Raw genomic sequence first — 24,373 nt, forward strand, 5'->3', positions numbered from 1 at the left:
ATCACATAATCATTAAAGTCAAATTATCATTTTATCGACGTATTTGTTCTTTCGTAGATTTGATGTGTTCAAAAGCAGAGTTCTGATTATCATAATGTTTCTACAAGTTATTTTCATTTCACCATTAGAGATGTCAGTCAGCTACACATTTGCTTGGGTGAAGTTTATGAATAGCATTTGTGAGGAATATCTTAAAATAATGTTAATGAAAACTTGATCTGGATGTATATGATCTTATGATGGAAATCTCTTGGGCTGGAAATCAAATGTTTGATTGTAAGCTCAGACTATTACTTTTATTCATTCGGTTTTAATGTGCTTCTCGTAGCATTTGTTAGCACAATTTTAACGCCTTGAGTGCGGTATGACGTGATATCACATCATGGTGCGCTATCCCCTGGTGCTGATGACGAGATATCACGTCATGCGTACCCCGAGGGTTCCGGCCCTCCGTAAGAGCTCGGTTCAGTTCTAATATTTGCGCGGCTCTGGACTGCAGCCACAATTTCTTCGTCACTCTTATAAGCAGATACAGGAATTTCCTCGTCATCGCGAACCCAGGCCTCGAGATCAATCACAAATAGTTTATTAGAAAGAACATCTGAAGCTTCACGTGCGTCCTCTTCCGTGAAACCCAAAAACTCGTCTTCGTCTTCCATGCTATCGCCCGCTGTATACTCGCACTTTGACCAGCAATTTAGGATTGTAGCTGAAGTTATTTTCTTCCATGCCAATCCAATATTATAAGCCATATTCTTCAGGGTGACTGTTTTCAGATATTCTTGTACCTGCAGTTCTGAATTTATGACACTAGTGAGCAATTCCCACCGATAATGGGCTTTAAATGCTCTGATTATCCCTTGATCCATGGGCTGAATAAGAGCTGTCGTATTTTTTGGTAAAAACGAAGCCACTATTTTGCCATCCCTCGATATCAAGAGCTCAGAAGACGGATGGGCCGGACAGCTATCTAACAGAAGTAGTGCCTTCTCTTCTAACTTTTTTGATCTTAAGTGGCTCTTAACCGATGGAACAAAATCTTCATTGAACCAAGATAAAAAAATGTCTCGAGTCATCCAGGCATTCTGACTGTTTTTGTAATTTATGGGTAGTGCTGTAATATTAACGTGCTTGAAGCACTTCTTCTTTCATCCAACCACGAATAGTTCCTTCAGGAACACCAAACTCCCTGAATAAACTTGATTTTGAATCACCGCGTTTCACTTTGTCGATTATGCCCAACTTTTCTTTAATTAAGTTTTCCTTTTGGCATACATCGTTTTAACCCTAAAATCAATGAAAATTTTCATAAAAAAGTAATTTTCATATTCATATTAAGCCTAAGACAAAGGTAAAACAGCCTATTCATTATTAAATGCTTGAAGCCTATGGGCATTGAGTACCTACCTTGGTTTGAGCGCCGCAGTGTGAACGTACGAATGAGAATTATCTCAATCTCCCAGAATCTCGAAAAAAATAATAGCCGTGCAACACACTTTTCAGCTCGAGTTCACAAGACACAATGACTGATCAGGCATTACAGAGTTTTTTTTATGGCTACGAAACAATGTATGGAATACGTCGCCAACCGCGTTAATACAGTCCCTTGAAGTTGCGACGCGTCGGTAGTCACGCCGAGATAAAATTCGCCACAAAGTTACCTACCTCAAAAAAAAGGTAAATGTAATCATCTCGGGGGACATGGTGAGACCCGCGGTATATCCGAAACCGCGGTAAAGTGAGGCGCCTAATAACCGGAATTTACTGTATTTACTATCTGGAACTGAATTATGTGTGTTTATTAATTTTTTTTTCTGTTTTAATAATGTTTAGCGAGAATATAGATAATTTTTTCCATCCTTCCTTTTTTTCTTCTTGCGAGCCTAGTATTTTTCGAACCTTTATTGTATGATGTTAATTAGTTTTATTCAATTGATACATGAAGTACTGTGATTAGTTAAACTTAAATGTAAATTTGAAAATGCCATTACATTTTTTTTATGCAACGTAACATATCTCTAACTTTTGCACCCTCCCTTTGTTTGTCAGTGCAACTCCTAAGCAGGGAGGGGATCGACAAGCGGCAATATTACGAGAGTGAAGGAAGTTATTTGCGGAAAACGTCTCTACCAGTTCCTACACATTGTCTTTCACATGATTCCATTTTCAATCATTGCTACAAAGTATCCATAATTGCCTCCCTCCCTCCCACCGACTCCGCCCTCAACCTCCACACCCTCGAATTGGCGTGCATTTGGCACTTTCAAGCCAATAGCTTTCCGGGTCTGAACGTTGCATCCTAACCCCTATTCCTAACTCCCCCTCCCCGTACACCTCTCCCCTTTCCCCTCTTTTCCCTTTTCCAACCCTTTCCTTTCCTCACCATTCATTCTTCAGCTGACGAAGAAGCCTGAAGTGCTTCGATAGCTTCACAAGTTTATTTATTCAATGTGAGTGTTTCTTTTTTGTGTCTCTGTGTTTATCGACATTAACTTAAACTATTTATATTACGTGCCACGTGCATTTCGGATTTTCCAATACATTGTGTATATATATATATACTATGCACCTATAAACATTCTGATTATAATTGCAAATAACTGTTTGCACATAATCCCATGGATTGGCGAAGAAGTGCTAAGGAGTTGCTTTAAAAAAATGCTTTTATTTTCTCGATAACTGCGAAATCAATGGCTTATGGGTGCTCTCAATTCTTTGTCTCGCCATTGTGAATATTTAGTTCCTAAACATAGTTTTACATCAGTAAAGCTGATTGTAGCATTTCAGCTTTGGCCTATTTCACCAAGACCCAGTGAGAAATGGTCGGTGGAATCCACGTGGAACCCACATGGAAATGTAACGTGGATACCACGTGTTTTTGGTCGTGGAATCAACGTGGAACCCACGTGGAAATTTGGTGGAAAAATTAAAACAGCAGTAGGTGCTGTCCTAAAACCATTAAAACCTCAACCACTCTATGTCTAAACCTTCTATATATGTGTCTACGATTTTTCATGTGCTCTCATGGCTGCCTTTCCACGAATTATATAAAAATAGAATGTGCGATACATTTTCACATAACTAGCGTGGTTTCAGGATTATAAATGACGCAATGTCACACCAGAGAGTTAAGTTCCACAAATTAGAAATTCTGTTTACCATTTTATGCTAATCACCACAAATCCACTTGAAATCAACGTGGATTCCACGTGGGTCCAACCACTCAATATCCACCACCACCAAATATCCACCACTCAACGTGGATTCCACGTGGGTTCCACGTGGACTCCACCACCCATTTCTCACTGGGGAGTGTTTATATTGATCCTGTTATTTATCGGAATTTTTACAAAAAAGATACAATGTATTTATTGCAGATGGTACAGAAGCGAGGAGTAAAACGGAAAATTTTTCATGCTGGCCGGTAGTCGATGCCACCTGAATGAGGTGAAATTCTCTATTCATGTATTTGTAGATGATCAGCAATCTTCGACCTTCCATCAGGACCTGCAGTCATCGACGTCGAGGGAGGAAACCTCCGCAAGGACAAAAACATTTCCTTCTTAGCTCTCTGCCTTCTCTAGACGAATATACACCAAGAAGGAATAGCGGGAGCTCCTGGAAGAGAGCGGGATCAGGCATTCTCTGAAAACTCCGAGCCAGAAATTAGAGAGGAGGAGGGTGGGGAGGAGGTTGAACCCTCACAGTCAGGTACTCCATTGCCTCCTTCTACGCCAGATCCCTTTATGTCAATCACTGGCCCATCCCCTTTGTCCTATTCTTTCCCTGAACCCTCTAACAATACCGTCAGTCCTTCTCCATCGGAACGGCCTTCGCGGTGGACCCGTAGTTCAATGACCCCTCAATATATCACTTTCATAGAAAACCCAGTTCTCACCACTCCACCCCCTTCCAACGACCCAAGTGTTTTTTGCGTCTTCTTTTCCCAGACACCCTCTTTCGTATACAGACATACATTCTTATGATCTTCGAAAGAATAGGTTAGGAATTGGAAACAATTGACCTATGAAGAGTTTTACCTTCATAGGCCTAATATTTCACAAGGTAGGTATTCCTATAACCAATATATCCGACTAATGGAGTATTGCTATCTTGTTTGACCTGCTTTGCTTTCGAAAATACATGAGTCGTGATTGATTCTTTAGCATTCTTCAAGCCCTTCATTTTTCACCGAACACCGGCCCAAATGATTCAGAGCCTGAGTATTTCCTCTAAAACAATCCGTCCCTTTTAGATTCATTTCACTCCTCCATTGATTCCCTAATAATTCCTTCCCAAAAGCTATGCACGCTTTTTCATTTATCATGAACCCGCTGGAAAGATTTCCCTTTATAAATTCCGTCTTTCTGTCATTAGATCCATTATTCTTCCATCCTACATTCCTTATCCCAGCGGTTCCCAAACTGGGGGTCGCGACCCCCAGGGGGGTCGCGGGCCGTTCGGAAAGGGGTCGCGAGATGTGCGAATAATAAAGTGAACTATGTACTTAAACTTAGACAACCATTTTTAGGGGGTCGCGGCTAAAACGTATGGGCTAAAATGGGTCGCAGAAAGAAAAAGTTTGGGAACCGCTGCCTTATCCCAAGCCACTTTTAACATCAATATCTCAATCTCACTTCCCTGAACTCATCCAAGAGGAAGGTGGCAGAAGGAAGAATCGATGGTGCAAGTATTGCACTATTGCGGTGTAAGCACTCTTGGGCGTAGGAAAGAGACCGCAGATATCTACATTGGCTGCTAGGTCTCCTCTACTCTGTCCCGAGCTTTTTTCTTTCTTTCATAAAAAGGCATAAATAGCATTATATATTTTTGTATCATATATTGCAACAGTATTATAGGTTAAATATATTGTTATAAAATTTGTGAGAGAGTTATTTCCTACATTGGTAAAACATTCATGACTGTACGTAATTGTATATAATATATAATTTAAAAATGGTCATCATTTCGATTGTATTGAATTTGTTTTGGGTAAATATAATATATTTTTTCATGTCATGTGATTTTTTTCAATAGACTAGGGCTCTTACATAAATAAGAAGTAACTAGAGATTTCCAAGCACGATGGAATTAGTCTTTCCCTCGTGTAATTAGAAAGAAAACGCCATCGTTGCTTTCGGTAATCAGGTAAGTAACAGCCTCGGTAGCCTAACTGGCTAAAGCACTCGGCCGAAAATCAAGGGATCCAGGTTCGAATCCCGGTCAAGGCGAATAATTTTTCCTCTGTGGATTTTTCGCACTATTTGCGCATTGTGGGTGACTCCGTAAAAAGTTATCAGCGTGGCTAGTCCCGGTATACTTAAATTACTTGTAAGATGTTTGCTTGCAAATACTATTAGTTCCAGTTTTTATGCATTAATTTTTAACTCGGTAACATCATATTGCAAAAATATGTTATTGGCTTGAGTTCAGAAGATAGTAATGAGGAAGTTATGGGTTGATTATTTCTGTTTCCACATCCATTTTTATTTCGGCAACGGAGTCTATACCCCAATGAACCAAAAAGGACACGTATCAGCAAAATCTTTCCTCATAACTTCCCCATCTTTTTGATAAGCCGATGGCACTTCCAAAAAAGTTATTCCTAGTTCTTACAAGTGGACCGACTAAATCTTACTATTACCCCTCGCTTCATCTCCGTACCCCCTCCACCTTAGAACAGCCAGCAGGAGTGGTGCACGTCAAGAAACACACTAATACACCGTCGGAAAATAATCTCGAAAGCGGAGTGCCACCCATCTCAAGCTCCTGCAGTGAAGGGAATACATAATGGTATGTGAAAACCATTTTTGTTAAATATCTGATGCTTACGGGCGGTCGTATGGGAAGAAAGGAATTGGAGCTGAAAACATGAAACGAGTAAAGGAATTTGTGACGAGAATAGTGGCTTCAGAAGAAAATGTAGAAATTATTCAATATTATCGAACCCTACCCCGATACTTAGGATTACTAGTACAAGGAATACGCCGAAATATCTTGCGCAGAATTACCATCACAATCATACAGCTGTTCACGGCGATTCCTTGTACTTATAACTTGCATTACATCCATCTAAGCAAAAAATTTCCCTATGGCAGTGGCAAAATACCAATGGCGATACCAGTAGAACATACCAAATTCATTTTCCTCGTATTTTTTTGGATACATAGCGCAGAAAAAAAATGAAAGAAAACGGTGGCGCGGGGAAAAAGCCGACAGTATGCAACCCGCATTACGTTTCTATCCCGCTGTGCGAGTGACGTGATATCACGTCATAAATAAAAAAATTCATAGCTAACAAATTAGGGCCAAGAAAATTTTTTCATTATTTTTCCCAGCTCTTTTGGCACCCATGCATGCGTTTTGCATTAAAAAATGACAGCCGCACCGGAGGTCGATTTTGAGTTTTACATGGTCAGCATTGAAAGTGTTAAAATTGGTTCATTTTACATTTCTTCACAGTACATATAAGTTTATAGGTTTTCAAGGTACAAGTGTATTGTTATGACTATATCCAGCGAGGAATCCCTCCGTGCGGTGTACTTCCAAAAAGTAGTCCCGACTTGTGATAGGTAATAATAAGCTTCCCTGAGAGCACACGAAAAATTGTAGACGTATGCATTTGGGATATTTCTAGTCTAGAGGTAACTTAACCGATGAAAGTTAGCTGTAGACCATAAATATACGCGTGATGAAAAGTAAAGAAAACATTAGTTATTCCACATAAATCTCATGCCATGTATTTTCATCACGTCAAGTAGATACAATAAAGGTATGCCTGAAACAGCTAATTATAAATATACGCGAAGTATTATAAATGAAAAATTCAAGGCGTATACATTTGGGATATTTCTCGTCTACAGGTAACTTAAATGATGGAAGTTACCTGTAGACCATAAATATATGCGATGTATTCCACCAATGCCTTCTTAAACTAACGAGCCATATGCTGGAGATGGTAACACAGGACGTCGTCTACAGACCACGTAAGTGTATTGTTACGATTGTTTATGAGTTGCGAGCAGTTGTGAGAGCTTCATTTGTGATACGTGTTGGCTAATTCCAATGTAAAGCAAAATATCCGACGATAGAGGCTCGCAAGCCCTCATAATTTAATTATTTACAATACACCCATGTCTCGTATAGCGCAATTTCGATTAGCGCAATTTCGATATAGCGCAAATTCGTTCCTCGGGGAAACATTGCAACGCAGTGTAGCCTAATCAAAAATCTTAAACTCTCTCATGATAAAACGTGAACTTGCGCTAAGTACACACGTAATTTCTATCAATTTACGCATATTAATATTATTTCTTGCCTCAAATCTTCTTGTTTGTTTATATATTAATCGAAATTCATAGCTGCGCAATTGCCAAAAGTATTACTCGTCATTGGGTCTAGATAGCCGGCCTACCGAAGATCTATCTCGTCTCCTTAACAGAATGATAATAAATAATTTAGATCGTTAATTAAGCGTGGGGCTAGTGGAAATGAGTTTTTTTTCAGCAATACGGTTTGAGACGTATTTTTGCCGTCGTAGGTTACCGGGCGATTGACTTCCAGGTAGAGTCTACGCTAAAGCCTTCTAGGTCATCGGTATTCACGGGGGAGAAATGGAGCGGTGACCGAGTTGCGCATGAATAGCATCAACACATAAAAGGGACCGCTATAGAGTCTTAAACACAATGGCTTCGTTCCCTCCCCGCAGTCATAGCCCTTCTGCATCTCAGGAATACAGTTCAGCAGAAGAAGGTGATTTAGATAGAGCCATACAGAGTAAAAACCAAGAGAATATGGCAAAAAATAGGAATGCATGTAGAAAAATCAAGAATTTATCAAGAAAAACCATAACCTAGAAGAGGACTTGAGAGAGGTCAATTGCTTTGAAAAGGGAGAGCGTCAAAGCGATATTGCGCGGAAGTTTAAACTCACGATGTCTTATTCTGAATAAAGACGAAGCTAAAATATCCGTGACCTCAGCCGCACCAACTTCAACCAAGCGGTCTACACATACGGAGAGTTCATGGTGAATCAGTACAAAAAGACGAGAGTGGTAATCGCTCCGAGACATTAAGTGAAAGCTCCGGTTGGTTCCAGAATTTAAACGGCAAGCAGGTATTTTCAGTGCGGCGATATCAGGTGAATCTGCAAGTGTTGATAGCGCAGCCACCACAACATTTTCTGATGAACTCCAAGCTGTTATTGAAAGTGGCTCCTTTCCCCCTCAACTAGATCTAGTGTTGACGAGACGATATTCTTTTGGAAAAGAATGCATTCTCGTTCATTCATTTTCAGGGAAGGAAAACCTGGGTCAGGTTTCAAGGCATTTAAAGACTGTTTCACGTAGCTGCTAATAACTCGGAGGACTTCAAATTAAAATTATTTATCATTCATAAACTCCGCTAGCTATGAAATGGCATTTAAAGTAGCATTTTCCTGTCATTTCGATGAGCGACAAAAGGGCCTGGGTGACACAATAGTTGTTTTTAGACTAGTTTGAAAAATCATCAACTGCCGGCAACGCATTACGATCCCCTGAGATAGCAGATGTTAGCCCACCCGCACGACAGGATGGAATTTCGAAAGCACGTAAGAATTTTTTTTTAACTTGAATAAAAGTCTTTGAATGCGTGAATACTATCTTTAAAGATGTTTTAAACTATAAATATATATAGAAATAATGTTTTCTAAGGCTTTTTATGGGAATATAGATGTTTTAGAGGAAATTCAATACCCAAGACCCTATGCTACCAGGAACGCATCCCTATCTTCCCTATGTTAAAACGCTCTCGTATAACGCAAATTCGTATAGCGCAAAGACCCCAAGGAACGCATCCCTTGCGCTATACGAGACATGGGTGTATTGATATCTGAGTAAGCGCATAAAATATAAACTGGAACAGTGGTTAAACCAAAAAGTCGACAGTAGGATCGTTGTAGCAGTCTGACAATGAGCCACGGCCGTTGGAGGTGGATACGTTAATTGTAAACTGATGTTATCCTGCAAGCCTGTGTCGTGAGATTGACGGATTGCAAATGATCACTTCAGTTTCTTATGTTGGTAGCTGTGTGGATGCGAGGAATGAATAAGAATCTCCGACACAAACTTACTTCAGCGGCCAACTGCAACTTCAGTTACCATAGAGGAACATACACAATGCCATGGAAGATTCACTCCCAAAGGAGAAAAGACTTGTGGAAAACCGGGAAAACCTCAGATCTTTCTTCGAGAAAAGACTTCTTTACTCAAATTTGAGTAAAGTATTTTCTTTTAAAAGTACCTATTAATGATAAGTTACGGTTGCTTAATTAGTTTATAGCTATTAATTGTATATTACCTCTTTTATATGTTGTCAAGTGCTGAGTATCAAAGACAGTTATCATGTAGCAGGCTCGTAATTGCATAATTAGCAATAATTTTCTCATAATCTGGAGCAAATTCTTACGCGGAATAAGAACAAGTGTTATTTTATTATCTCATATGATTCATTCTCGCATGCATTTGAGCTGTTCTCATCATTTCAGTACAAAATTTTAAATGCGCTGTCGTGCAAATGTCAGATTGTGCAAGCACATGCCACAATTCGCAATTTATACTGGTGAAAATGTTTTAGTGCGAATACGAGTTGATTATTAATAGTTTCTGCTATAAGACGAGATGTTTACATGCCTTAGTATATCTATAATGTCAACAGAAAAAAGAATCATGTTGGTCATGTTACGAAACGGCAGCAATAATGCATGGAAGAGATGGAATGGATGATTAATGTTTACCTAAATGTACTAAAGCATGCCCTGGCAAGCCACTTGAACGTCTACGAATTAATCGTGGTGAGAGCTCAGTGACAATATCCATCGCCAATCCCCGAGATACGCGGGACAAAACTCTGAAATCCTCTTCCCGCATCTCGAAGGGATTGTTGATATTGCGTATCTGCAGCCGAAGTATATGTACATCTGTTGCCTCCGTCGACATTGATGCTCATGCATCAGTACTGGAACTATGTAAAGAGCCTCCATTCTCCTTAATAGAAACGAATCGAAGGCTTGAACTTACGAAATAAATATTAAACAAATCTGTCAACATACAATACCGCACAATACTTTTACGATTGGTTCTACTCCAAATTATTATGAACATCAAGTTGTGAGTATTTGACTTGTACATTCTAGTAGATGCACAAATATAAGATAATCGTCAAACCCTCAGTGCAAGGTTTAACTTCTCACCAACTTCAATCGCAATAAAGGTGAATCAATTTAAATAGTACGCGGATGTAAGTTTAACTTTACGCATTTATTTTATTTGTTTTTAATTCATATTATTTATGCGAAGAGACAATATAAAATAGCCACCATCGTAATTAATGAATAATGTGCTATTAATTATCAATCATAGGGTAAATTCATAATGAAAAATTTGAGTTCATTGCCGCGAAGCGGCAGTCAGAGTGACGTCAGTAAAGAGTTTCAGAATCACTCCAGCATCATAGCCATCAATAAATTGACAAAATCCGCTTGTGACGGCCATATCACATTTACAGAATAGAGCTGCAGATGACATTTGAAAACCAAGAAAACTATCATCGGTACAACCTGAAAAGAAGATGCACCATGAAGGGAAAAGGAGCCATTTATAAAAAGCAAGCAGCACTCACCTCTGCAAATTCTCATTGTAGTTCAGCTGATTATAGCTAGGTGGAGTTTCAGTGGATGACTTGCCATTGTAGTAGTCGTGGTGTGGAGATATTTCCCCCAGCATAACAGAGTCTCTTTCCTGAAACAAATATTGAATGAAGTCTTGAGCATTTTGAACGACTTCATGGTTTCTCACATCAAATATGTAGTTAAATTGCCAATAAACTTGACCCTGAAAATGTCTTTGGAAAAGACAACACCTGGGTTGGCCAGTTACATCTTTTAGGGTACTATATATGAACTAATTTTTTTTTACATTAAACATAGAGTTCTACCAAGTAATTTTTGAAAATATTCAATTTGGTCAAATATACTGTAACGTTTTTTATTATCACACCTTAAAACACAAACGTCTCTGACACAAAATTAAAACACTTAAAAGCTTGCACGGCAAAACTCTCGGCAAAGAAGACACACCCACACGCCACAACTTTTACAACCATACTCCCCTTCGCCATCCACAACAATGCCCGTCCCCCATCACTTGCCTCATTTTTCCTCTCCCACCAATTGTCACATCAACACTCAACTCACATATAACTCAAAATTAATTGTTAAAATAATTTCTTGACAAGCACCAGAAATATATCCATTTATACTAGAGATGTGCAAATAGTATCCGCGAATACTCGAATACCTCGAATACTGGAAAGTATTCGGCATCTCGAATAATTATGCTAAAGGTACGAGCTCGAATACTTTGAATTTTGCGTCATACACTGTCGTACACACGTCATTGGTAGTTGACCCGGAAAAATGTAGAGAACTCTATTCGTTTAGTGCATGCAGCGCCATTTTAGGCAAGTTGACGAACTAAATCCAATTCACGGATTAGAGCGGAGAAAAGAGTTCGACTTGGAGAACCGAAAATGATTGAATGAAAAAATCCTAAAATCCCCGGTTTTCTCCACCAGGAGAACCTCGGTGCCGTGGGATAGTAACTTCGTAGCACAACCCCCAAAATCTGCTGCCCCCTCCATCCATCAGCCCTCGGCCCCTCCTCCGACGCTTTTTCCTCCTCTCCGAAATCGAACAAAAGGCCCGAGCTGACGCAGGGTTCGTATTACGAAGACCATAAATCAAAAGCTTTAAAAGAAAATATCAAGTTACAGGAGAATAATAGAATCATGTTTCACTCTTTCTCCCCCACTTACCTTTTTCTGCCTACCTGCTTCAAAGTTCCCCATTTCTGGGGGTCAACTGCTGGGTGAGTCGTCTACTAGCCCAAAAGGTGTCTAACAATGACTTTTAGGCAATTGATATTTTCTTTTGAAGCTTTTGATTTATGGTCTTCCTAATATGAACCTTGCCCGAGCTGGGGCCTTTTGTTTGATTTCGGAGAGGAGGAAAGCGTCGGAGGAGGGGCCCGAGGGCTGATGGATGGAGGGGGTAGCGGATTTTGGGAATTGTGCTACATAGTTATTATCCCACGGCACTGAGGTTCTCCTGGTGGGGTTTTTCGGATTTTTTCACCCAATCATTTTCGGTTTCCCACGTCGGACTCTTTTCACCAGTCTAATCCATGAATTTGATGTAGTTCGTCAACTTGCCTAAAACGGCACTGCACGCACTAAACGACTAGAGTTCTCTACATTTTTTCAAGTCAACTACCAATGACATGCATGCGACAGTGTATGACGCGAAATTCAAAGTATTTGAGGTATTCGAGATAGTACCTTTAGCATAATTATTCGACATCTCGAATATCGGAAACTTTCTAGAATTCGAGGTATTTGAGTATTCACGGATACTATTCGCACACCTCTACAAAATACCCGCTCACAGTAACATTTTGGCTCCAGAAGTACCACAAGGCCTTGGGGAAAAGTTAATGAAAAGGTAGGATAAACAAAAATCAACCTATGACAAGCATTGCAGACCCCTTCCAGAGTTAAAAACTGGAGACTCAGCAAGGATGCGACAGGGCTCTGTTTGGGGACCTATAGTAGTAGCAGGGAGGAGTGCCACCCCTAGGTCCTATGCAGTAAAAGATACTCAAGGGAGATTTTACAGGCAAGACCGTCATCATATAATTGGTATTCCTACATCTCAAGAGCAGGTTATAGGTGCAGAACTGAATCCACAAGATACCGAAAGTAGCCTTTCAGGTCATAGACCAGCGAGAAATATTGGGAGAATCAAATACCTCAGTGATTATGTGTGAGCCTGAAATTTTCATTACGTATGTTTTATCCACTGGATGTCAATTTTAAAAAAATGTATAAAAAGGGGAGGATGTTATGTATGTAAAGTTGGCAACCCTGTGATTTTATGTATGTATAGTTGGCATCCCTTGTTCTGGAGGTAAAGGTAGTAGACCGGCAGATACGGTGTCACAGTCATGGTGCATTAAGTGAACTTGTAAAGAATAAATCTTAACAAACACATTGCAAGACAATTTTTGATTCCACATAACATGTAAAACAGACTCATTCCCACTCAAATAAAAACACTCCCTCATAATTCAGTGTCAAGGTACAGTGGAAGCTCGGTTTAACGACTGCTCGTAGTCCTCAAAAATTACTCCCAGCATTTGGTGGTCATTAAACTCGGAGGTGAAGGATTAAGCCCCTCAATTCTGATACCTTTACTTCCTGCTTTTATTTTATACGGATTCTATTTCACAGAAGAATGAGATCTGAATTTGCCTAAACTAGCCTATTTGTACGTAATTTTGCAAATAAAATATAGCAAAACAATTATTCGTGGCCACATTCAAAACCTATGCATCCGTAGCTGCATATCATATTATGTGTAGCAACGGGATCAAGGATCCGGGATTTCCCAGGATTGGTAGGATGATTGAAATTGCTGTGTGACAACATAAACGATATTACAGGCACTGCATTACACATGAGTGTTCTACACTGTGTATGAGTTGGTTGGAATGAAGATCCATTTTGTGAGCATTTGGACTTATTTCACAGCTTATTTCCCCTTCACTGTCGGCAGGGAAGACTAACATTCGATGTCAAGAAGTGGGATCTCCGCTGAAAATCAGGGGAAGTAATGCCATATCAAGTCACAAATAAGGTTATTGCAAAATCGAGAATGACAGGCCCCATTAATTTACCAGGCTACAAAATGGAGCTCCAATAGGTGATGGACTAAACTATGGATCCATAAGGAGAACAAAGGTTTTAGAGCCCGTGTTGATACCATTCAGGGTGAAGGGCCAGTTACGGGAAAGTAATATTCAATGGTACCCTCGATCAAATATATATTGGGTGCCACAGGGAAGAATGCGGATACGTTCTTCTCTCAAGTGGATTAGGTGGCAAAACTTGGAGTTTGGAACGATGATGATAAGTTGAGTGTCATCACCCTACACACCAGCATGGGGCCTTGAGGCTCCTGAGGTGAAAGGAGAGGGCAGGAAATGTCAGAGCATATGGCGATGCACAAATTACACTGTTTGAAGGTACCAGGGGGAGTAAGTTGACCCGCTGACTTCACTTGACACAATAGTTTTTCGACGTCACGCATTGGTTTTGAAGCATTCGTGCAAACCAATTTTCCGAATCTATGATCTCACAGACACAGGTGCACTTTTTTCAGTAAACAGGCATTACATGGAGCAGCAGAAATACGAGTTTAATCACGTTATCGCCGCTACAAAGATAGAGGTCAACAAAAGATAGCTGTGAATGATTCCGGAGAGCAACCTTTAATAACAGACAATGTGCAAAAATAATATTAAATTGTTTGATTAACATGAATTATGAAAATTACATGAAATTTAAGTAAAAGTTTAGATTATTCATGTTTTCCAATTCTTTGTTCTACCTCTCCCCATCATTGGCCTCAATAATCGGGGTACGCTGTAATAAGTAATAATAAAAATAATCTTAGCTTTGATTTTACTAACCCATATCCATGGAGTAAGACTATAAGTTTTCAGACTTCACTGGGGACCCATCCCCCCCACCCTACTTACCAGTGCTAAGACGTCCAGTTTAGGCTGAAACATTTATTTATGGTCACCCTAATGTTAACTGATATAGTGAACGTAGGAAGTATTCAAAATTTGGCAGAGTGTATGCAACAACATATGATACATTCACAGTTTCCACTCAAGGGTGACAACTTGATACCTAGTTGTTGTCCATTTAAAAATCATAAATTTTAACAATAACCAACAAAGGATTCAACTATTTCATGGTTGTTATGATTGCTTTGAAGAACATTTGATACCTAGGTCTGTTCTTCAAAGCCTAGAGTCCCATTAAGAAGACATCGGTGTTTCACAGCTGCTAAGGGATGTCACAGAATTAAAAAATATGCACTTACAGAGAAGCAGTGATCATGCTGAGTGGGGAGCTCCACTCTCAGAGGGTCAGCAGGTGGTTTGGCCATTTCGTCCATCAGAGTCTCCATGAACGATGCCAGGTCACGGCAGCGCTTGGATACCTGCTGCCTTGCAGATTCCGACACCCGTGGTGCCACTTTCTGCAGATGAAGAATTGAATGAGTATCCAGGGGAGAGGCAATCCTTCTTAAACACAATATTCAGAACAAAACCTATCTCTGCAAATTAAAAAACATTGGAAACAGACATAAGGAGTCACATGTTTCAAGAATGAGCTAAGAGACCAGCAAATTGGGAGTAACTTTTTAGCCACAGATAAGACAACGCCACAAATACTGTCCAAAATTTCAGCCTCTCTATGACAGGAAAACATCCCTCTAAAATGCCATTTTCCCTTATTGAATCTCATTTTGCAGATACTGAGATAACTGTACTTTTTTAATCAACAGTAACTTCTCCTGGGTCACTCGCCGAGTGAACCAACAATAGAAAGGAACCAAAGTGTCTACACCAAATTTTATTCAAACTTCACAATGTGATAGAAAATGAGAACTTTTAAGAGATGAGTATATTAGTATAATACTACATTCCCAGACATAAGTTACTACGAAGTTTTACCAGGGATCATCCCCTACGAGTTATATATTTTCAATGGAGTTTTTCATTCTATTTTGAAATTGAATTCCTGTAAATTGAACTTCAATCTTGCTCGATACTAATATCTTTTTGAGACTTCAAACTATAGCTATGATTATGATTACAAAATGTGATATAGCCTCAATAAGCACATTTTTTGGTTAAAAGAGACAACATATTGAAAATTGATAAAAATTATTCTTGACAGATTTTACTAGCAAAAACTTGGTACTTGTATTTATACCAAAAACTTTAGCATAAGGTATACTGAGGGGCTGAATTATTTCCCAAGTATGCCTCCCAAAATAGAGTTAACCCTAGTCAAATAGAGTCAAGCGTGACTTTAAATGCTTGTGGTCGTTCTCTTAGCGTGTGCGATGCAACGTCTGCGTCTTCTGAATGCCATGCCTCAAGCGTGTACAACACACCGTAGGTGTTCGAAAATTTCACTAGGTATTCCTATCTCTTAATCTTCCATGTATGTACTTTTAGTGAGTATATGTGTGAGACATATGTGCCTGATTTCGTTCTGTGCCTCTTAATTGCCTCTGTTTGTGTACTCGCATTTTTTTGATAATATGTTTTCCAGCTGATGCCAGGATGCTTCCTCTAGGAGCGGCGTCTGGTGGACGCTCATGGAAGATGGTCTTCCACTTACACTCCGATTTATGTGCTTCCTTAGCGATTGTGTGTTCTATGTGGGAACGCTGAATGCCTTCCTCTGTGGTTCATTATCATCTGCTCTTCTGGCTCATCCTTTCCTTTCTCTTTCATCATGGCAATGATAGTGAAGGCTTGGACCGTCCAGGCATTGTCACTCAATAGTTCTCAGAACCTCGAAGACCTGCCGGCATCTGGTATCTTATTTATGATGTTGGGAGCTGAGGGCTGGGGTTTTTTTCACGCCTATATTTACTTTGGTGGTTTTATTTTTTTCGGCCTTGGGCCCCTTCCGTATCTGAACCCCTCCTTAGTTGACTATGCCTTCTAACTCTAGTGAGTGGTCCGATGAGCCTGTGCTTCACACTCTGGAATTAAAGAGTGCAGATGTTCTGACACGACTTCGGAAGTTTCAATTGGATGCTCCCTTGTCTCCAGGTTCGAAGATTTATACCATCTCATTTTTCTGTAAATTTTCAAGAAAATAATTTGGAAGATATCGGCTGCGAAGACGTACCTCTAACCTTTGCGTGTGAGTCATTTGAAAAAAATATCACCTATTTGTGTAAAGAGGACCCTTGGAATTTGAGTTATTTTTGATGATGAAATAATTACAATTATAGTGACTGAGACAAACCGCTATATAGCATAGTTTCTTGAAAATTTACAAAGAAAATTCCAAAGCAAAAAAATTGCTCTTTCAAAAGTGGGTTCCCACAACTCTGGTGGAAGTAATAGTATTTCTATGTTTGCTCATATCGATGGGAATAAATGAGAAACCAAGCTACAGAATGTATTTTATCGGAAAACATGTATTCGAAACTCAATTTTTTCTCAATGTAATGGGAAAGGAAAGGTTTTCATTGCTCACCAACTTTCCCTGTTTTGTAGACAGAAATAGGAAGGAAGTTGTAAAAAAAGAACCTAACCACTATCGCATTTCGCCCTTTAGTGAATATTTGAATCTTAGTGAACAAAATAATAGCAGGACAGAATTTAGAACAGCACAAAGGACGGCTCTCAGATACCAATACAGAATGTGCTCGATCGACCAGACGGCATTTTGTTCAACAAAACCCAAAAATTGAAACATATAGGGTTGAAAGAAGAAAGTGTGTAGTGAGTGAGAAAAACATAAAGATATATGAGACAAGATACAGATGTAAAACTGCCAGGAACTTGTGTAGGACCCTGTTTTGAGAAACACCACAGACTGTTCAACTACTAAACACGGCATACAGTGAGCTGGCAAAAGTAAATGGTGCTGAAAATAGTAAGCACGTATTAATAATTATCAAGTTCAAACAATTTTTTAGATAACATAATATTTTGAAATTTTTGCAGTGATCGATTACGACGCAAAATTTTTTAAATTAATGTCTGCACAAAAGCTTCAGTGCTTCCGAATTAAAGCACCCTGGGCAATTTAAATAACTACGATTAAAGCACTGTATAGGAACGGAATAATGAGGACACATATGCTGCATCGTGCATGCTTGAGGGGTTAAATGTTTTCTCAAATTCATTTCATGGCAATGAATTTGGTTTTCTTGTTTGGACATCGGAGCCTATCAGGTATTTTGCTTCAATCAAGAAACAGTAGGGTTTTGTCCATGGATCCTTACTAAAAATATTTAATAATTTTATATTCAACTACAAATAACCTTTCTATAACTAAAAGAAACAAAAACTGTACTTTGAGGCCTGCATTATAACTGAAATTTTCAACTGGAAAATGTGGTCCATTGCTGAAGGGCAACAGATGGGAATGCTAGCTGGGGAATACCCAAGCAATGAGGAAATATCCAATTCAGCTATTTATTACATGAAATGCATTCATCTCTTCTGGTTGCACAGAAGAAATGTCCTACATGTGGTGCCCATCATTAAATAGACGCATTCACCTTATTTGCAGAACACACCTGGTCCAGCATGCCAACGATTTCCTTTTGGATGGCCTCAGCCTCCTTGTCAATCGGCAATGCTCGTGTCTCTTCCTCACCTGGATCTGCAAACACTTCCGGGTTGCTGGGACCCTGCAAACACAACATCAGCAATATATATAACAGAGGGGTGCCACATCCATTGTTAAAATACAAATAATATAGGTAGTATCCGTAGCATAGGAGAGCCAATCAGAGGCCTCCAATGAACAAGTTTATCAGAATTATTGTTACATATTAATTGTGACCATAACCTTCATTTTGGCATGTTTTTGGCAACTTTCAGCATTGACTAGGGCATGGACTTACAGCTTGGTATCGTAAACGACAAAGTTGCTGGTGACTAAAAATTCATCTCTGGCTCTTTCTTGAAAAACCTCTGACGCATCCTAAATATACTTCCATAATTAATAAGCTTCCTTTGGAGTAGGGATGGTCGGATCGGATACCTCGGAGCCAAATACCCGCGAATATTGCCCTTCATCAGATACATCGGATCCAAAGTTGTGGAAGACATCGGATCTGGATCCAAAATTTTGAATAATTGCTTCAGTGAATGCAATCATAAGGGTAGAAAGAATTCCGATTCTCTTTTCGAATGTGCCGTCGCATGCGATTCTTGTCCTACTCATGAACCGTTTTGTTTGAAAGCTCTCACAGAGGCTAAGTAGCAGAATTTCAGCCGTGGAAAATAAAAAAGGCAAAATACTGGTACATAGTGTGACTCTACCCAAGAGATTGGACAATCATCGGGGGAATCTCAGCGTCCTAGGATACTAACTGAGTCAAAAACGGACCATAAATCATTGTCTGCTAAGGAAAATATCAAATACACGAGAACAATTGAAGCGTGTTTCATCCCTACCCCGTCTCACCAACTGACCTTTTTTGGCCTACCTGCTTCAATTCTCTGTTTCTAGATGGCAAATGCTAGGTGAGTGACTTTCTGGACCTGAAGATGTCTCGATAGCTTCGACAATTAGATGACATGCACGAGATTTGAAAAAGAATCACACCAAACGCGACGCATTCCTGATGATATTTCTGTTTATTTTTCAGCTCTAGTTGATTGCCACTAAGTTTTCTATTTACAATTAGACTATACTATCATGCAACATTATCCAAACAGCACAATTTTTAAAGAAACAAGCGTAGCATTAACCCCTCAAAAAAGTAAAGACAGATTGGAAATGCCAACTGCATAAATCACGTAGCGTGCCCGGCTTTGCTTTGAAGGCAATGACGTCACTGAAGCAAGATCTGACTTGTTCGTCCTTGACTCCCTCATTTGTAGCCTTGTTGCTTGAATACGCAGGGAGCGCGCTCTTTCCCCTCCACCTCTCCTGTACGAACCTCTTTCCCTTCACCTCTACACGCTTCTCTGCCCACCCCTTCCTCATGCTGAGCGATCGAGCGCCTCGTTGCATGTGACATTAATACTGTTTTAAATACATTTAATGGTTTTGCGGATTGTGCAATTACAATTTAATTTAATGAATTACTGATAAAAATGTCTTTCATTGCGCAGAAACATTTCTATTGAGATAAGGAAAACCAATAAATGCCATGTGCATGCACTGTGGCGTGAATTATTGCGAGGAAGTGCTAAATCCACCTCACCATACTGAAGCATTTTCAGGTGAAACAGAAGTCGGTATGCAATGAGAAAGTGACAAAATTTGGGGGAAGCATGCGTGAGGAAAAGGCTATTCGGGCTTCCAGCTGCGTGGTCTCCCTCCACTCTGCCGTCATTTCGGAACCCAACTCGTGTTCTGAAACGTCGGCAGAATGGATGGAGACCACCTGGCTGGAAGCCCGAATAGCTTTTTTCACATATATTCGCCACACTTCGCGTGAGGAAAATTTGAATTCAGTCGATGGCTGTGGGGTAGCCAGGAATTTTGCTAGGGGGGTCCAAAACCAAGGGGGGAAATGTTTAAACAACAGGGTACAAAGTAGAGGGTTTCAAACTAATTTTACACCATTCATAATCGAAAAAAATTTTATTTTTCAAATAACTCTATTGTAAATTCATGATTTTTAAATTTTTTGTTTCCTTTTATGAAGGAAAGTAATTGTATTTTTATTAGGGATGGGTCGAATAGTAGATTTCTCGAATTCGAATATCGAATTCGAATATTAAATCATTGCTCGAATATTCGAATACCTCGAATTTCGAATACCTCGAATACTAAACGATGAATGTGAAAATGTTTGACTAGGTCGCCTATGCAGCAGGAAACCCAAGATTTTGGCGAGTAATTGTGATTGCCTTTAAAGGATTCAAACAGGAATTTAGCTGATTAATGGAATATTTTAATTTTATGTAAACAATAGGGTAGTTTCCTTCATTAAAGAAAACGAAAGGTATTGATTGTGATTCGTTACCCACCATTAGTGTATTCATAATATACAAATTATTTCGTTCTAGAAATACCGGTTTAGACTAATGGCAATGTTCAATTTTACCTCATTTGAAAAAGGCCAGATTGGCGCCTATGCGATGCCACTCCACGTGACATCACAGGGACCTAGTTTCTACACGAGAGGATCGGAGTTTTACATCGTCTGAGGTTACCAATGCATGCATGAGGCACAGAGCTCAGGGAAACATGTCTTAATAATCACACAGTCTGATTGATAAGGTATTAATAATCCTTATTTAAGCCAAGCGCTACCAGCTAGCATGGTACTCGGCTACCTGCTAGCATCCTGCGTCGTAATAGCGCTCAGAGCCTCGCCCCAAGGTCACCTCACTTGCGGCAGCGGGAACCAGAACGACGTCACGCGGAGTTTTTCCCGGCATTCATACTTACCCGTCGCGTATTCGCGCGCTTGAAAATTTTCACTTTTAATTTAATCGCGAAAAATAGATATCGTCTTATAAAACTCTAAAAGCGTTAAATACGTACTTCAGGAGTATTAATATTTCGATTTAGGCAATAAAAAATAATAGGAAACCACCCTATTTGAGCATTACGCCTCCGTCGTATTTCTTCTTCTTCCCGGTATTTATTTTCTTGCGCAAAATGCTTAAATAAAGTCAGAAATATGTCGTGTTTGGTCTTATTCTTTTTTAAATTACGCGCACATTACTAATATTTCAATCCAATAAAGGTGTAATAACAATTGCCGAAAGTCATTGTTAGACACCTTTCGGGCTAGTAGATGACTCATGCAGCAGTTGACCTCGAGAAAGGGGGAAATTCGAAGCAGGTAGGTAGAAAAAGGTCAGTGGGTGAGAAAAGGGGGTGGGTGCGAGACACGTTTCTATTTTTCTCGCGTAACTTGATATTTTTTGAAGCTAAGGTTTTTGTAATACAATCCCTGCGCGAGCTGGGATCTTTTGTTTGATTTCGGAGAAGAGGAAATCGTCAAGAGTGGGTGAGGCGAATGCTGAATGGAGGGGGATAGCAGATCGTGGGAAATGCGCCAATGTCACTATCCCACGGCACTGAGTTCCTCCCTAGGGTAGTTTCATCTCCTGGGGAAGATTCAAAATAAGTGCTTGTCATTATTAGCCACAAAGGACACACGGCAAACACCTCCTCTCATTTTATCATAAGATGGATGCGGGAAAATGGTCAGTGGGGAGAAAGAGGGAAGGGTGAAACACGATTCTATTATTTTCCGGTAACTTGATATTTTTTTCAAAGCTGAGGTCTTCGTAATATGATCCCTGCACGAGCCGGGACCTTTTTTTTGTTTTCGGGGAAGAGGAAATCGTCTGAGAGGGGGGGGGGGGCGAACGCTGAATGGATGGGGATAGCGGATCGTGGGAAATGCGCCAATGTCGCTATCCCACGGAACTGAGGTTCTCCTGATAGGGGACACCTGGGATTTTCGGATTTTTTTCATCCGATCAATTTCGGTTCCCCACGTCGAACTCTTTTCACCGCTCAAACCCGTGAATTTGATGTATTTCGTCAGCTTGCCTAAAACGGCGCTGCATGCACTAGACGAGTTCTCATTTTTCCGAGTCAACTACCAACGACGTGCGAGCGACAGTGTATGACGCGAAATTCAAAGTATTCGAGGTATTCGAGACGGTACCTTTGGCATAACTATTCGAGATCTCGAATATCGAATACTTTCTATTATTCGAGGTATTCGAGTATTCGCGGATACTATTCGCACATCTCTAATTTTTATATACCCCCCAGACTTCCCCATCTCGCTACGCCACTGGTCAGTGGTTTATCTGAAGATTTTTCCTATTTTCATTTCCAAACCCAAGCGTAACAGTTTAGGTCCTGAGCATGTAAAGATGTTTTTAAAAAACAACTTGAAAGCCTAAAAAAATGATTTTTAATTAATAAAAATATTAAAATGTGTATGAAAATCTAAAAAGCATTCCATTGATAGTATGTACCCAGAATTAACTTGAATAATTATTTTGTTTAATAGCAGGCATTTGAAAATGCATTTGGATCCGAAAATATCCAATCCGAAAGATCCAGCTCCGAAAATCAAGGATCCGATCCGAATCTGGATCCGAAAAAATCCTGGATCCGTCCATACCTACTTTAGAGGTAAGTTTGTCATTTTTTAAAAGGATTGCAAAAAATGTAAATGGTAGATGCTGGCTTTTGTAAAATAACTCAATAGGCCAATACATATTTACTTGTCCAAATATGATAAGAGGAGCTATGCACTTCAATCTCATACTTTTGACTGTTGTTTAGGGTAATTTACAGGATTTCAATTCATCAATCCTAAGAAGCATTTTTTCACTCAATGCCTTGTTGGATAGCTTCTTTAAACTATGGAAAAACAATAAATGCGTGCTTAAAGATGAAAGTCAACATTTATGTCTATCCTAATTCTCTTCTATATGCCGCAGCATTAACTCTTGCTCCATTCTCATAGCTTATTTCAATACCATTTCTAAACTAAGAAGAAATTTTTGCCTTTACCACCATCTTGAGTAATTTCTAAAAAATAAAAAATATTTGCATTTAAGCGCTAAAAGGCCAACATTTACTCATTGACCTAGACGTTAATTGAATTGTGTGCTTATTATTCAAAAGTCAATCACTTAAAATGTTTGTAAAAAGTCGACCATGGAGTGAGTGATTTTCTTTGCAGGAGAAGGTTGATATTTGACGGCCATGGATCGTGGCATGAAGAGCATGGAACTCACAAGAAAGTATGGCATTCGGCCATCAACACTATCCACAATTCTTGCTCAACGGTTGGAAATTGTTAATGCTACATCCCAGGGGCCTAAACAAAAATTCCTCAATGCCAATATCAATGAGGACCTTGATTGAGCCGTCTTCAACTGGCTTTCTCGGGAATGATCCCCATTTCAGGGCCCATCTTGCAGAAATAAGCAAGAATGGAGGCCCTGAAGTTGGGTATGCTCAAGTTCAAGGCATCCAATAGGTGGCTACACAAATTTTAAAGACGGTGGGACCTGATGTCATTAAAAATTTGTGAGGAGGAGGCTTCTGGAATCCTGATGTGGTGCAGAGTAGGAGGAAGAAGTTCTAATTTTTAATTGGGAAGGGGTACAGTCCTAAGGACATATTTCATTCTGACGAAGCAATTAAAAGAAATATTTTGCTTCCTAACTGTGCACTGGCAGTAAAGGAAAAAGCATGCTATGGGGGAAAAATGAGCAAAGAACATTTCAAGGTACTCCTGTGCAATAACATTCATGGCTCAGAGAAGTTGCCTCCGTTTGTGGTGGGGAACTACATGTAACTCCACTGTTTTAAGAACATAATGGTAATGCCTAGTCCCTATAGCAGCAGCAGAAATTAATAGATAATGGCTACAACAACAGCGAGCTGCATCCTCTCGACCAAGGGATCATTTCTGTGGTGAAGCGGCATTGCCATCTTATGTCAGTGGTTTTTGGTATGCTGGATGAATGTAAGCGAAGTTGAAGTGGACCATTTTTCAGGCAATGCAAAGGCTTTGTGTAGCTTGGAAGTGTGTCAAACCCATCACCATATCTAATTGTTTAGCAAAATCCAGGTTTGCAGTCGACAGTGAAATCTGCTGCCATGTGACAGAGTGTTGGCTAAATTCATAAATTCAGGCAGGGTCTCTCAAAAGGCAGGAATATTGATGGGTGGTTTGATGAGTTCACCAGAATAGACTCAAATTTAATAACCTG

The 24,373-nt window shown here is 39.7% G+C and overlaps 1 protein-coding gene across 1 annotated transcript in view; it reads right to left on the reverse strand.

Annotated features, from left to right (window-relative positions):
* The window catches only part of LOC124164402 (period circadian protein), a 247,849-nt gene that overhangs the window by 46,018 nt on the left and 177,458 nt on the right, over positions 1-24,373 (reverse strand). The window contains exons 11-13 of the mRNA XM_046541726.1: positions 18,226-18,339; positions 14,989-15,147; positions 10,659-10,777 (exon numbers count right to left, since the gene is read on the reverse strand). Coding sequence (XP_046397682.1) covers positions 10,659-10,777; positions 14,989-15,147; positions 18,226-18,339 — 392 coding nt within the window. The remainder of the gene's footprint in view (positions 1-10,658; positions 10,778-14,988; positions 15,148-18,225; positions 18,340-24,373) is intronic.

The sequence above is a fragment of the Ischnura elegans genome, chromosome 8 (genome assembly GCF_921293095.1).
Source record: "Ischnura elegans chromosome 8, ioIscEleg1.1, whole genome shotgun sequence".
NCBI lineage: Eukaryota > Metazoa > Arthropoda > Insecta > Odonata > Coenagrionidae > Ischnura > Ischnura elegans.